The sequence below is a fragment of the Pelobates fuscus genome, chromosome 2 (assembly GCF_036172605.1).
Source record: "Pelobates fuscus isolate aPelFus1 chromosome 2, aPelFus1.pri, whole genome shotgun sequence".
NCBI classification, from domain to species: domain Eukaryota; kingdom Metazoa; phylum Chordata; class Amphibia; order Anura; family Pelobatidae; genus Pelobates; species Pelobates fuscus.
This window is the reverse complement of record NC_086318.1, coordinates 276,917,667-276,933,435: the sequence shown is the minus strand read 5'-3', so window position 1 is coordinate 276,933,435 and position 15,769 is coordinate 276,917,667. Positions and strand designations below refer to the sequence as shown.

The window sequence follows — 15,769 nt, the reverse complement described above, 5'->3', positions numbered from 1 at the left end:
GTTGAGTATTATTTTATTTCCTCTACTACTCTCTTAACCTATCACAATTGAGAGCACTATTGCTGCTTTTTATTTTTCTATATTGGAGCCTTGGATCACCAGACGGTGCTGACGGACGTATCGCCGCTACAAATCCTATAAGCGGGGATTATACCGCTGTACGCTATCCACACCAGAGCTGGCCATAGCTCCCTCAAATGTGAGTTTTTTACCTCTTCTTATCTGCACACTGAACCACATCAAAATTGAGAGCACTTTTGTCGCTTTCTGTCTTTCTTTTCCGAGTTCTGGACTACCAGACGGTGTTGACGGAGACCCCCTCCCTACATATCCCATAAGTGGGGATTATACCGCTGTACGCAATCCACACCAGAGCTGGCCATAGCTCTCTTGAATGTGAGTTCTCTACATTTTGTTACCTATCACACCCTGAACTTTCATACTATACCATTAGTCGCCTCTACCTCTCTTGTATTTACATATACGGAACGGTCTACACTAGACGCATCCACAGAGGAACTCTATCAAGTATCCTAGACCATCTATTGGCACCCTAGCAATACTTTACTGGACTATCTACCCTTATTTGGCGCAGCCCTTCCATATCTTTTTGTATCTATCCACCGAAGGACCCGAGGGGTTTTCCTTCATTTGGGTTGCTGCCTACCTTGACTAATTTTGTGATTACTAGCGCTGAATTCTTTTTGTGTTTATCTGTACCTACCCAGAACGCGATAGCCAGGAAAATAAAAGATAGCGCAGACATGGACAAACACACAGCACAACAACATGAAACACCCAAATCCTTCCACAAAGTATGGGACCCTTGGCTGGAGGGGGATACGTCTCTGCCATGGTAGCCAACCCCTGAGCACCCCATACAGGATGTTCAAAATGTTTGTGGCAAAACTACCCACTTCATTGTGCAAGAACTTTGTTCATTCGGTTATTTCCATCTGCAAAGTCTATGTGCATTCGTATGTTAACTTCAGAATCAGGACGTACTGTTCGTGAAAATGAATAAACTGCCAAATGCCGTGTGTCTCCAATTATTAACTGGCAACATAGAGAAAACCGCAAAACCCTAATGGTTTAATGAGTGGTCGCCGTTCGTATGAACGAACACGTGGCTGCGGCCATCTTTGCGGACGAACGTCCAGCTGTGTTTGGTCGTCGAGTGCATGGAACTAAAATCGGCTACTTAACCTCGCGAACACCGCTGGACTTCCATACCGTTCGTGCAAATAGACCCGTTCGTCAAAATAGAATGGTGTTCGGCTAATTGAAACCCACGAACTTCCTACACACAACTAGTCACTATATTAATGTGTATTTTCAATGGTTAATTCGTATGAACTCTTGAAAGAAGACCAGTCAAAGCCTGCAATTGCCTGGAACTATTTTGGGGCTTGCGCTTCATGGCAGACCGGTCCAGAACTTCATTCGAATGGCTTTTCTATTCTAACAAACTAATCTGAGCGGTAATTCAACAGATTGTGCGCTCAGATCACAGCTATTCTCTTTCGTGGAGTTCAGACACATATTTTGCGGGTTATGTATTTTTAACCAATATTTTGTGATTTTCTGTACGGAGAGATAATGTAATTAAAGGTGTACTCTTACGCAATTATCTCTCCAGTACAGAAAAGGATGATAGGAAATATTATTGTGCACAAAGTTTTCCACACAGTCCACCAGGGGAAAACCCCTGGAATGTAATTAAAGAAACCACTTGCATGGGGATATGTATAAAACTGGCTGTGGTTCAATAAAAGTTCAGTTGACTCTTAAACTGTGTGTCGTCCATTTGTTGGGAAATGGGATGGTGATTATTACGCTACTTTGGATTTACAGGTTGACTACGACTACCAGCGGAGATATCGTGGATTATATCTATACTCTGCTACAATGTTCTAAAGACATAACAATCTTCCTACAGTGCGATTATGATGCTTTTAACATAATGGTTGTTTCTTAGCAGGTAATTTGGAATAATTTATTTAAAATACTGCAACAACTGTTCCCATATTATACATTTTATACTTGACTGAGTATAAAAATGTTTTAAAGAGACAAGTGTATTAAAATTTGAAAAGGTTACTTGTTTTAAAAATTACTTCACATATAAATGTTGCAATTTTCCTAATTGCTTTGATTTAGACTAAGGTAAAAACAAAAAAGTCTGTAATTTCTGAACAACTCAGCAGGTACCATCCAGTAGTTTTGATCTAAATTTCAGAATTATCCTCTGACGTATTTTTCCTAAGATGACAGATCTGTTGGAAAGAAGCATGAATTCAGAACGTACAACAACTTACCTGAACATTTCTATTGAGGCTTATTGCTGGCATGAATACACCTTCAATATTCTCAAAGGCTATGGGACCCTGCTGCTTCCCATTTATATGAAATATCAGAATACCTTTTCCAAGATCCAAGAGGATGCCTACTGTAGTTCCGTTGCACACACCACCTTCCGTTCTGTAAAAGTTCAACAAACGATCTTAGATACGTGGAACATTAAATCATATATGTGCTTTTCTGTTATTACAGTATATTAAATATTCAGTATAGAACCACTATATTAATTATGTGCTCAGAGACTTTGGAGAGCTGCCATTTGATATTACACTGTCAAGGTTCAAATGAGATTCAAGGTGAATTCAAAATGCACATCCTACCTGTTTATTTTATTAAATAGCCACAGCCTCTGGATAGATGCAGGGGGATGGCCAGGTCACCTATTATTTTTTTTAATATTCCCCACCCAATGCCTATGTCTGAAGGTACATTTACCCCCATTATTTTACAGGCACTATTCCCATGGGATGGGACATTTCTAGTGACTGAGCAGCAGTTCCAAACATTTAGTAGATATGCACTCACCTGCCTCATTGCATAGTATTTGTATATTTATTTATGTATTACTTTTTTAATGTGGCGCTGGCCAGCCATCACAAAAAGAACCCTTGCATTGGCGAGCATTATTTAACTGCTTCCTGCCAGCAGATCACCTGGCACCCCGACTGGGTACCTCTGTTGAAGGATGCTCCTAGAGTTTCCTGAGGACTCCAAGCACTCTGGCAGACACCACAATCACCGAATCTGAGAAGCATATAAATCCTCTCAAGCCTCTGAATGCTGTAGACAGTTGAATAGGAAACCATACGAATAGGTTTACACTCCTAGCAGTCAAACTGGAACAGCATACAATAAATCCTCCCCCAAGAATGAGACGACACTTCACTTTGAGGGTTAAAACAGGAACTCAAGATTTATTCACACACTGTCTTATAAAGGATTCTCCCATGCAAGGGAGGGATTTACAATACACCAATCACACAATGGTTACATCCCACAGATTCCCTCAACTTAGCCTGAGAGGTAATCCAATTATACATACAGTTAAAACATACTTTTTACCCAACTTTCATAACTCTAAAACCATACATCACATTCACATAAAAATTACATATTCACAATCAATCCATTCAGGGGAACAACATATTAAAAAAATGGCATGAATCAGACCAGGGGTTCAAAAGTTAGTAAAGTATCTTTTAAAAACCCCTGCCAGCATGGCTTTCTGGCCCAGACCAGTTTCAGAGTCTTCTATCCTGGAGATAATTGAGAAGTAATTCAATTATCTCCCAGGACAGAGACAAGACTCCATTATGCACATGGTGAGCACAAAGCATTAAAATACTATAAAATACACAAAGTCACATTTTATACATAAAACACAGACATGTCACATATCCCCAGATAGCTGGGATCTGAGCGCACAAAACTACCGAATAGCGCTCAGATCCTATTCACACAGTTCAATTGCCATGGAGCCGAAGTCTTTAACTACACGAATGGGCTCCATGGCATAGCTATCTGGGTTAACACATTCACATAAAGTTGGGTCCATAGTCCAAAGGCAAGAGGCGGGCAAGCAGCCCCCTCCAAGGACACGTGGCAAGGTCGGTTTCGCCACAAATATTATTTCAAATTATCATTTGCTTGCATTAAAGCAAGAGAACAATTTGCAAATGTACATCCTACTTGATGCATTCGGTCCCTATTCAGTTTAAAATCCACACTTTGGATGGATATTGTGTGTAGGATTCACATGCAAAAGCACCAATTGTAATCCAGACACTAAATGCATCCGGGTGAGTGCTGCAGATTCACTCAAGCTAACCGAATTTCAACTAGGGTCAGACTTGCCCACCAGGATACCAGGAAATTTCCCTGTGTCAGTTATTTTCCTCTCAGACTGTGTCAGCCTGTGTCAGTCCGAGGGGATTAAAGAGAGAGGAGCTGGGGGCTGGTGCAGCCACAATTAGGCTGCTGGCATCCAGAGGAGACAGAGACAGAGGTTCTGGCCACATGCCCCGCCCCACACACAAGCCTGACTCCCGAATGTACACCGCCCCCCCCCCATTCAATCTCTGCCTCCACATGCAAGTTGCTGACCTCGCTGGAAGGAAGAGGCCACAAAATGCCAATGTAAGGAAACCAAGTGTATTTAAACCTCCTTTGGTAGTTTCCTCCTGAACCGCCAGAGCCTAGTATATATAGTTTTCCGTTCGGAAGTTGCAATAAACGAAATCCATATGAAATAGCAATAGCAATAGCTTCACAAGATAATTCCCTTAGTAAAGCATACGAATTCCAAATAACAGCCGAAGTCAAGAATCAGGATACAAGATGAACTGGCTTTAATTCACACACACAGCCTTTTATGCAAGTCCCCATGCAAGGGGACATCCCACAGGGAGGGACAACATGTAACCAATCCCGTACAATAAAAACATAAAGCACACCCAGCACAAACACATAATTCCCTCCCCTAGACCTGGAGATAATCAAGCCTGATAAAGTAATAACTTGATTATCTCCAGGCAGAAAAATCACTGTTTTCCCCAATATCTGGAATCTTTATACATGGAGTATCCCCACAAATAATATGTCCCCTGATAGCCCCGATTTGGGTGACCAACATATTCAAATTTCACCCAGATCGGTTCAGGGGTTCTCAAAAACCATGGAAGTCCTTTTTGACTGGTTCACCGTGGGTGGGCTGCCCAAAACAGTTCCACAAGTTTGGGCGGTTTTGCCGGTCACTTTAGAAAAGGGAGAAAAACTAATAAAAGTGCTGAATGGATTCCCCTGGCTCCTAGCAGCGATTGTTCCCCTCATTCGTATGCACAACCGTACCGAATAGCGCTCTTCTAGCTAATCGGTACATATAGTTCCAGCGTTGGGTTTGAGACCGGTGTTCGGGAAGTCGAGTGTCCGATTTTAGTTCCAGACACTCGACGACCAAGTCCCGCTGCCTTTGTTCGTAGGAAAAAAGATGGCCGCGGTTTTCTCAGCTACGTGGCGTTCGGCAGTACGAACACTGGCCGCACACGTAGGGGGTTTAGTTGATGCCGGTTTTGAAGTTAAATGGCACAGGGGGTGGTCTTTGTTCGTCAGTTTCATCTGCCGACTGGAAACATGAAGAAAATAGAAGGGAAACATGCAGAAATACAGAATACAAGGGTCATTTCTTCACAGTCAACTTCACCTTCCAGTGCCAGGCAAGATTCAATCCATGACAGTGAGTGTGTGTGTGTGTGTGTGTGCCTGCTAGTGAGTGTGTGTGTATGTCAGTGAGCTTGCCTGTGGCCAGCATTTGTGTGTCAGTGAGCATGTGTGCGTTAATGAGCTTGTCTGTAGTGAGCATGTGTGCCAGTGTGCTTGTGTGTAGTGCGCATATGTGTGTCAGTGAGCTTGTCTGTGGTGAGCATGTGTATGGCAGTGAGCTTTTCTGTAGTGAGCGTGTGTGCATCAGTGAGCTTGTCTGTAGTGAGCGTGTGTGTCAGTTACCTTGTCTGTCAGTGAGTTTGCATTTTTTTTGTTCAAAATGAAACATTGTTAGTTTAAAAAAGACTGACTACTAAAATTTTTAGCTGCCTCCTAAATTCCAAACAAATATATATATATATATTACACACAATACATGGCACAATGAGTGATTTTCTTTAAAGGGCTGCTTTGCATCCCTAGTCCAGCCCTGACTCCAACTGTATTTTATTTTAGTGAACATGAGAATTGCGATTGCAGTTGCAATTTGATAATTTTCACTGGATTTTGTCCATGTCTTTCCATTAATCCTGCCTGCTTCTGTTCCTGACAAGCCAGGAGAGCGCTGTGCGGTGGAAAGGTTCGCATGAATGATGTTAACATTCACTAACTATGAGTCAGGGGGAACATTTGTTTATTTTCGTTTGAAAACTCCCGAAAGTTAACCGGCAAAAGCACCAAACATCCTGGAACTATTTTGGGCATGGGAGCACGTGCCGATCGCCCGGTGGCGATTCGGTTAGAATTCATGGATTTGAGCGTTGTTTGGACTACGTGGGTGCTCAGATCCAGACTATCCGGGTATATAATACCTGTGGGGGTTCCTAGCAATATTATGTGTATTTTGGGCTGTTTTATGTAATATGTGCCTCTAGTGCCTGGGAGATAATTAGTTTAACCCCTTAAGGACCAAACTTCTGGAATAAAAGGGAATCATGGCATGTCACACATGTCATGTGTCCTTAAGGGGTTAAGCTAAAGTAAACTCATATAAACTGATCAATAAAGCCATTTACAGGTGAAGTGAATTGATTTTATTATTACAATGTTAATGGGTGGATATATTAGGCAGCAAGTGATCCGTCAGTCCTTGAATTTTTATGTATAGGAAGCTTTACTGCCGGGAGGCACCAGACTACGCTTGAGTGCTGCCGTCACAACGGTCAAGTGGAAGTCACGTGGATGCACCACGTGGATGCACCAAGTTGGGGCAGTTGGGGAAGGCCGGTGGGAGGGTGGTCTGCACAGACAGAGTGGAGGAGTTGGGGAATAACCAATATGGCGCCCAGTCTCCTCCCCTCCTTTATAGCTATTGGGACTCCTCCTGCAGGGGTGGTGGGAGCCAATCATATGATTGGTGTGATGGTACAATCCATTACTCCGTCAAGCATTCCCTTCTTCTTCCCATAAAATAAAATCACCAAGTAATCCACAGAGTAATAAATCGCTGGTATCGCCAAATAATCCACACATGAGCCAAAGCTTAATGCTGGAACAAGACTGACTTTTAATGACACACACTCTGCTTTTATGCAATTCTCCCATGCAAGAGAGACACCCACAAACAATTATACATTACCCAATCACACAATGGTTACATCCCACAGATTCCCTCCCCTTAGCCTGAGAGGTAACCCAATTATACGTACAGTTTAAAACATACTTTTTACCTAACATTTATAACTCTAAAACCATACATCCAATATTAATAACAATAGTTACATATTATTAATCAGCACATTCCAAATACAAACATACCCAAAAATCATACGAATCCGTTTAGCCGTTCGGGAGATAGTTATAAGTCACTTTTGACCGACCGCAGGCACCTTTTCATGCCCAATACAGTTCCATGGATTTGGGCTGTGCGGTCGGTCTATTTTACACCGTGAAAACGACTAAGTCCCATTCGAACGAGCGCTGAAATCTTCGAACAGGACTTAGTCTCCAGCCGCAGTGTCGAAGAAGGTATGGGTCAGCGGTGTTCGTGCATTTGGGTAGCCGCAAGCAGTTCCATAGATTTGGCTGCACACACCGCTGACCGCGTTCAAATAAGTTAAAATGGCCGCCGCCACGTGTTCGTTTGTCGACGACTTCGGCACTTCGACGACTTCGGCACTTCGACTGCATTCGACAGAGTGGAGGAGTTGGGGAATAACTAATATGGCACCCAGTCTCCTCCCCTCCTTTATAGCTATTGGGACTCGTAGGGACCGTGAAAACGACTAAGTCCCATTCGAACGAGCGTTGAAATCTTCGAACAGACCAAGAAGCCTATGACCCAAGGGACACCCTCGACCGGCTCGCCACGTAAATATACCGGCACAATGGACGATTATGTGTCCACGCCGGTGGATCTTAGAGGAGTTGGGCCAGTAGCTAAAATGGCGCCGGCCTCCCCAGGGGCCGAAAGCGTAGGAGTTTCATCTGAGGAGGGAGACCGGAGAGATGTGCTGAGTCTGATCCAACAAGAACTCACCCGGATCTCTGCACGCATGCACACGAAGGTGGACTCCAGTGGATTGCTGCAGGAATTCTGAGCGGCTGTATGGGAGGAGATCTCTGCAATACCCACGGCCTTGTCTGCTGTGGAAGTGAGAGTTGACGCCCTGGAGACCGAAGAACAGGCGAGCCGCTCCCAACACAGGGCCGCAGAGATAGCTGCCACAAGGCAGGGGAACCTCCTCCTGACACTGCGGCGACAGGTAGAGGACCTGGAGAACTGCAGTCGCCGTCAGAATATCCGGATCCGTGGACTACCGGAGCCGGACGCTGCACAACTGCAAGACACGGCCCGGGCCCTCTTCCAACATATTCTGGGCCGTGAATGCCCAGTGGGCATCCAATTTGATAGGATTCACAGAGCCCTGGGTCTCCACGCCAGGATGGGAAACCCAGGGACGTCCTGTGTTGCCTATACGCCTATAGCCTGAAGGAAGCACTGATGACCGCCACTAGAGGAACTGATAAGATCGTGTTCCAAGGCGTGGAGGTGGCACTGTTCCAGGATCTGTCAAGACGCTGGATGCCAGAAAAGCGCTCCGGCCCATTACTGCTGCCCTTCGGGAGAAGAATGTGCCCTATCGCTGGGGGTTCCCTTTTAGCTTGCAGATCAAGCACGGTAATCCATGGCTGCATATTCGCTGAGGACCCTCCGCATTCCACACATACGCACCCGTAATTGGCTCCTGGAGACACCGCTGGCACCAAGAGGAAGACAAGGTGACCAGAGCCAATAGCCGGAACAACCGCGGGTGAGGGAGCCCCCCACAAGGATGCTGGGAGGCCCTACTGATGCGGAGGAGTAATGGGACTACCAGCTGAGGTGTGTGGACTTCCACGAAGGTACTGTGGTTGTAGAGGCTAGGTTGGGTGGCGGTCAGCGGCCTTCCAAGTGGCCCTTGCTCTTCCCTTCCCTCTTCCCCCCTCCTCTCCCCACCCCGCCGCGAGACAGGCGGAGGACAATACAACAAAGAGAGAGACGCTTCCCCCCTTCCCTGTCCCCTGCTCCCGCCCTTTACCCCTTGCCGGGACAGTACGAATAGCATGAGATGAGCTCCCTCCCTGGGGCTTTGGGTGGGGAGAGGGAGGACAAGGCCTTGACACCCAGGGGGCTCAATGGAACAGATTGGCCCCTCGGGCTCTACTCTTTAAGTGGGGTGTAATGCTGCCCTAGTACTATAAACAGGTCGCTAGAGGGTGGTTGGTCTGTGAAATTGCGACACAGTATGCGCTGGGGTGGTTGGATGGGGGTGGGGGATGGGGGGGTGGTTTATGGGGGAGGTGGGGAACCGTTAACAGTAGAAAGAGCAGAAACAAGCACCGCTGCCGTACAAGACGCCACTGAACTGGGGCTTGACCACGGGTACGACCCGGCAGAGTGCGGGTCCACTTCCACTTAACAGCTAACACACCGAACCTAGATATGTAAATAGTTACTGGTTCATTTCACATTAGGCCGGCCGGGGGGCGGTAGTGGTGGGTACAGCCTGCACAGATACATTTAACACCCAGACCGAAAGACACGGGTCCTTTTGCACGGGCACCGCGCACGACTCCCCGGACAGACTGAGGGTAGTAGACGGGAGGGCCGTGGGAGACTGAGTCAATTAAGAGATTGGGGAGGCCTGACAAGAACCTCCCCTACAGTCAAGTCCAACTCTCCCCTTATAGGGTCGACCTACTAGGTCACGGACTCCTCCCCCTCCTGACAGAACCCCCTCCCCCTTCTGACAGACCCCCTACGAGTCGTTGTCCCCTCAACCCCCACTCTCTCTCCTTTTCCCACTGTCCCTGCTCTCCCCCCTTGCCCCTCCCCCCTTGCCCCTCCCCCCTTGCCCCTCCCCATGGCTGGGCCGCGGACTGGGGGGTTCTGCCCCGCCCCTTTGCGCCTCTGGACCAACAACCTGAGGGGACTGAATGCCCCGGAAAGGAGGTCGCACCTGCTTTGGTCCTTGTGGGCCGCTCGGGCCTCAATAGCATTCCTCCAGGAGACCCATTTCAGAGGAGGGGTAGGCCCCGTCCTTCGAGATACAAGGTTCCCTACTGGATATTTTGAGAATCACCAGGTGGCCAAGAGGGGTAGCGATACTCTTTGCACGACACATACCGTTTTGAGTTCCGAGACAAAGGCGGTTCCGAATGGCCGCTACTTATTCCTTAAAGGCACGATTGCTAATAAGAAATACACCCTCATGTCAATATACGCCCCAAATACGGGCCAGCACCGCTTTCTCTCCAGGACCCTCCGACAGCTGGACAAGTTTAGGGAGGGACTCCTCATAGTAGTGGGAGACATCAATGTCCCACTGGATCCACGTATAGATACCTCCAGAGGACGCAGCTCGCACTCTAAATTTATGTATACGAGTGGCTGGAAAAGCGCTACGATAAACAGGTCTGGCCGATACCTGGAGAGTCCTTCACGCTGAGGACAGGGATTTCTCGTTGTATTCGCAGGTGCATCACGGACATAGCTGCCTCGACTATATTTTGATCGCGCAGGAATACCTGCACCTTCTCCTGTCCTGTGACATCCAAACGGTGGTCTGGTCGGACCACGCTCGGTCCTGGCTACGATGCGCTCTCCTCTCTTCAAGCCTAGCAGTAGACAGTGGAGGCTTAATGAACAGGTGCTGGGGGACTCCCTGCTCCAAGCTGAGGCGAGGGAGGTCCTGCGACAATATTTCGCAGACAATCATACAACAGACACCTCGCCCCAGATATGTTGGGAAGCCCACAAATGTGTCCTATGGGGCCATTTCATCAAGACCTGTTCCAAACGTAAAAAGGAGCAAAATATCAAACTAAAGGACTTGTACGCATGAACTTCGCTGCTTGAACAGGCACACAGATTGGACCTGACGGACGACAACTACCGTACCCGCTTAGAAGCCAGAAGAGACATGAAAAGCCTCCAATCCCGGAATCTATCGCATACACTCCATAAATCCCATAGATTCTACTATGAGCATTCCAACAAATGTGGGCCTATGTTAGCTAGAATGCTGCAAAAGAAACGACGACAGTCACAAATCACAATACTGCAAACAGCGGGTGCACCTCCCATAAGAAGGCCGGATGGAATAATGACTGAATTCCAGGAGTTCTACACTAAGCTCTACAACCTGCCGGTGGACACTGGGATAGTGGAGACTCAACAGAGACTGGTCAGAGTCCGGGAATACCTGGAGCTACACGTGTCCCGGAAGCTCACGCAAGCCCAGGCAGAGGTCCTGGACGCACCCATTACCCTGGAGGAGCTCTTGGGCGCCCTTAAAGCCGCAAAGGTGAAAAAAGCCCCGGGACCAGATGGCTTCCCGGTACGATATCTACGGACCTTCGGGGAGATCCTCCTACCGGAGTTGCTGGTGAGCCTTAACTCCATTTTGGAGGGAGGGATGTTTCCATGGCTACGGTGGCAGTAGTGCCGAAGGAAGGGAAAGACCCCACTTTGTGTGCCGGTTATAGACCCATCTCCCTCCTCAATGCGGATCTCAAATTATTCACAAAGATCCTCGCCCTCCGGGTGGGTGGGGTGGCTCCGGACCTTGTACACCCAGACCAGACTGGGTTCATCCCTGGACGAGAGGCGAAGGATAATACGTGCCACCAACCTAATACATGCCACCAAGACAACTGCCCGCGGGGGCCTCCTGCTCTCCACAGACGCCAAGAAGGCTTTTGATCGGGTGGATTGGCAGTTCATGAGGGAGACCCTACGGGCGATGGGCTTTGGCCCCCATATCCAGACCTGGATAGCGGCCCTATATGCGACCCCGAAGGCCCGCCTGAGGATAAACGGAGCCCAGTCCCTTACCTTCTCGATTAGCAATGGAACGCGGCAAGGGTGCCCCCTGTTCCCTCTCCTGTTTGCCCTCACGCTAGGGGTTCGCTGTTGGAGGAGGAGAGCACAAGGTAGCTGCCTATGCAGATGATCTGCTATTTTTTATTGCAAACCCAACGGTGACACTCCTGAATTTACTCCGGGCATTTCGGTCATACGGGGCACTCTCCAACTTAAAATTGAATGCGGATAAATCTGAGGTGCTGCCACTCAGTCTACCCCCTGGCCTGTCGGACCAACTGAGGGTGAATTTCCTCTTCAGGTGGTGCACGCAGCGAATTAAATACCTAGGCATATGGCTGACGGAGGACCTATCCAGGCTGTTCCCCGAAAACTTTCTGCCCATACTGGCGATGCTGGGGCGGATATGAAGATATGGGGGGCGACATGTGTGTCCTGGTTCGGGAGGATAAAGCCCCTATTCTACCTTCAGACAGACTATTTATGTAGGTTGCTTTATTTCTCTTATGTTTTAGTCACCCTGTACCCATTATAGGTGCAGGGTGTGTGTAATGTAATTGTTTATAGTGTGTCTGTGTACTGTGAAATGTATTGCCTGCTCTCCCGTACTGCTGAGGTTTGCTACCAACTAAGTGGATTTGGCTATGGAGCTTGTCTAGTGCCCTCTGTTGGTAGCAACAGCAATATGCACTACCTGAATAGCAAGACTGGTTCATTTGCATATTTGGGTAGATTTTCATATTGCTAATTCGGCAGGCACATGTCCCTTGTCCTCCCACCGCCCCTTCCCCACCCCACTTAGAAAATGACGCCTTGCACGGGGCACTCCAGATTAACCTGAACTCACACACTACGGACTCAAAACCAACTACACCCGGACAGATAACTGACGTGACTCCATTAGCGTAGAGTACGAGACTGAAGCTCCCGAACATATACCGTATACGGTAACGGTGCTAGCTCTAGACCATGTTTCGTGTGCGGCCTTAGTGAGTGTGGAGGAAAGTGATCTACCTGCCAGATGGGCCTCCCTAGACCCGACCTTCATGTTTAAGGTCAATCAGAAAATGTTTCAAAGTTTAGATAGCACAGTTGCAACTAGTTGTTCTGTTCATAACTTAGGCTGGGGGGGAATATAAACTTAAAAATGAGAGCTAGTACATCTGGATGTGTTGTAAACTGTTGGATTATGTACGCTTTCAATTTGTTTATTTTCTGTACAAATGTATACAATGCGTCAAAAAAACAAAGATTGACAGAAAAGAAAAACATGATAAGCTTAGAGTCATGTCTACAAATGCTCGCAGTTTAGGGAATAAGATCCATGAACTTGTGGCAATAATGGCAACTGATAATGTAGATTCAGTCGCTCTTACTGAGACATGGTATAATGAGAAAAATGACTGGGACATAGCAATACCAGGGTACTCTTTATATAGACCCTGTATGTGAAGGATAGCATAAAATATAGCCTAAAGTTAGTGAGGCGATCTTAGAGTTAATTTGGGTTACGTTAGAATTTGGTAATCACACAGTAACTCGTATAGGTCTGATTTATAGGCCCCCAGGATAAATAGAAGAGTTAGATAATCTACTAGTTGCGGAAATAGCTAAAATGACAATGAAGGGGGAAGTTATCATCATGGGTGACTTTAATCTTCCTGATGTGAATTGGAAAACCAAAATAGCTGCTTGTGCCTGGAGCACACATATTCTGAACTCCCTACTGGGATTGTCTCTAAAACAAGTCATGGAGGAGCCAACTCGTAAGGAGGCCATACTAGTTAACAAATGGAGATTTGGTATCAGATATTACTGTAGGTAAAAGTTTAAGATACAGTGGTCATCAGTCAGTGTGGTTTAATATAAGAACAGTATATGTAGGTGATGGAAGTGGACTCAATCCTTCGTCTGGAATTCAGGGTGCTCTAGTGGATAAGTCCCAGTACCAAAAAGTACCCTTTGTAGCATTTAAATAAAGAAAATAATCCAGGCACTCCAGCGTATTCAAGCTTGACAAAGGCCCTAGGTGTCGAAACATTGCTCTTTGGTTCCTTGTTCCAATAAAGATTGCCTACAATTTGGAATACGCTGGAGTGCCTGGATTATTTTCTTTATTCAAATAATATAAGAACAGTGACTGAGTCACACCACACAAAAACAAAAGTTTTAGACTTTAGAAAAACAGACTTTCCTAAAATTAGAATATGTGTAAAGGAGTCATTATCAGACTGGATCAATTTTAATGGAGTCCAAGAAAAATGGGATTATTTTAAAGTTGCACTGCTGAAGGTAACATAAAATTGCATTAGGCTTGTCAGTAAAAGCAAAAAATTCAAGAAACCACTGTGGTACTCCACAGAAGTGGCCAAAATAGTAAAAAACTAAAAAACTAAAAGTTAGCATTTAGTAATGATCCATTAGGATTAGGCAGAAAGAGGCTAAGCAAGTTATAAGAGCTACCAAATCACACACAGAAGAGAAAATAGCACAGTCAGTAAAAAAATGGGATAAAACATTTTTTAGATATATAAATGACAAAAGGAAAGTAAAACAAGGATTAGTTAGATTAAAAACAAAAGCAGGAAGCTATGTAGAAGAGGATAAAGGTCTAGCTGACTGCCACAATGAATATTTTTGTTCAGTATTTACAGATGAAAATGAAGGAAAGGGGCCTCAGTTGGGAAAAAGGACAAATTAGTAATTTGTTACATGTGAGTTTACAGAGGAAGAGGTTCTATTTCAACTGTGAAAAGTAAAGACAAATAAGTCAATGGGACCTGATGGAATACACCCAAAGTTATTAAAAGAGCTTAGTGGTGTACTAGCAAACCCATTAACAGATTTATTTAACCAATCATTGTTAACAAGAGTAGTCCCAGAAGATTGGAAGTTAGCAAATGTTGTGCCCATTCACAAGAAAGGTAGTAGGGAGGAGTCGGGCAACTATAGGCCAGTAAGCCTTACTACAGTAGTGGGGAAAGTAATGGAAAAATGTTAAATGATCGGATTGTTGAACATCTAAAAACACATGGATTTCAAGATCAGAGACAACATGGGTTTACTTCAGGGAGATCATGCCAAACTAATCTTATTTTATTTTTTTTGATTGGGTAACTAAAATAATAGATCTGGGTGGTGCAGTAGACATTGCTTACCTAGATTTCAGTAAGGCTTTTGATACTGTTGCATATAGAAGGCTTAGCAATAAACTGCAATCTTTAAGTTTGGATTCCAATATTGTTGAATGGGTAAGGCAGTAGCTGAGTGACAGGCAACAGAGTATATTCGAAGCATGGGCTTGTAACCAGTGGGGTACCTCAGGGATCTGTACTTGGACCCATTCTCTATAATGTTTTTATTAGTGATATTGCAGAAGGTCTTGATGGTAAGGTATGTCTTTTTGCTCATGGTACTAAGATATGTAACAAGGTTGATGATCCAGGACGGATAAGCCAAATGGCAAATGATTTAGGTAAACTAGAAAAATGGTCAGAGTAGTGGCAACTGACATTTAATGTGGATAAGTGCAAGATAATGCATCTTGGACGTAAAACCCCAAGGGCAGAGTACAGAATATTTGATAAAATCCTAACCTCAACATCTGAGGCAAGGGATTTTAGGGTTAAGTTTATTTCTGATGACTTTAAGGTAGGCAGACAATGTAATAGAGCATCAGGAAATGGTAGCAGAATGCTTGGTTGTATAGGGAGAGGTATTAGCAGTAGACAGAGGGAAGTGCTCATGCCATTGTACAGAACACTGGTGAGACCTCACTTGGAGTATTGTACGCAGTACTGGAGACCATATCTTCAGAAGGATATTGGTAAACTGGTTTATTGA

The 15,769-nt window shown here is 45.6% G+C and overlaps 1 protein-coding gene across 3 annotated transcripts in view; it reads right to left on the bottom strand.

Moving 5' to 3' along the window:
- The window catches only part of TRIM67 (tripartite motif containing 67), a 1,164,837-nt gene that overhangs the window by 60,244 nt on the left and 1,088,824 nt on the right, over positions 1–15,769 (bottom strand). For all 3 annotated transcript variants that reach the window (XM_063443396.1, XM_063443397.1, XM_063443399.1), the window contains exon 9: positions 2,319–2,481. In XM_063443396.1, the coding sequence (XP_063299466.1) occupies positions 2,319–2,481 (163 nt within the window). The remainder of the gene's footprint in view (positions 1–2,318; positions 2,482–15,769) is intronic.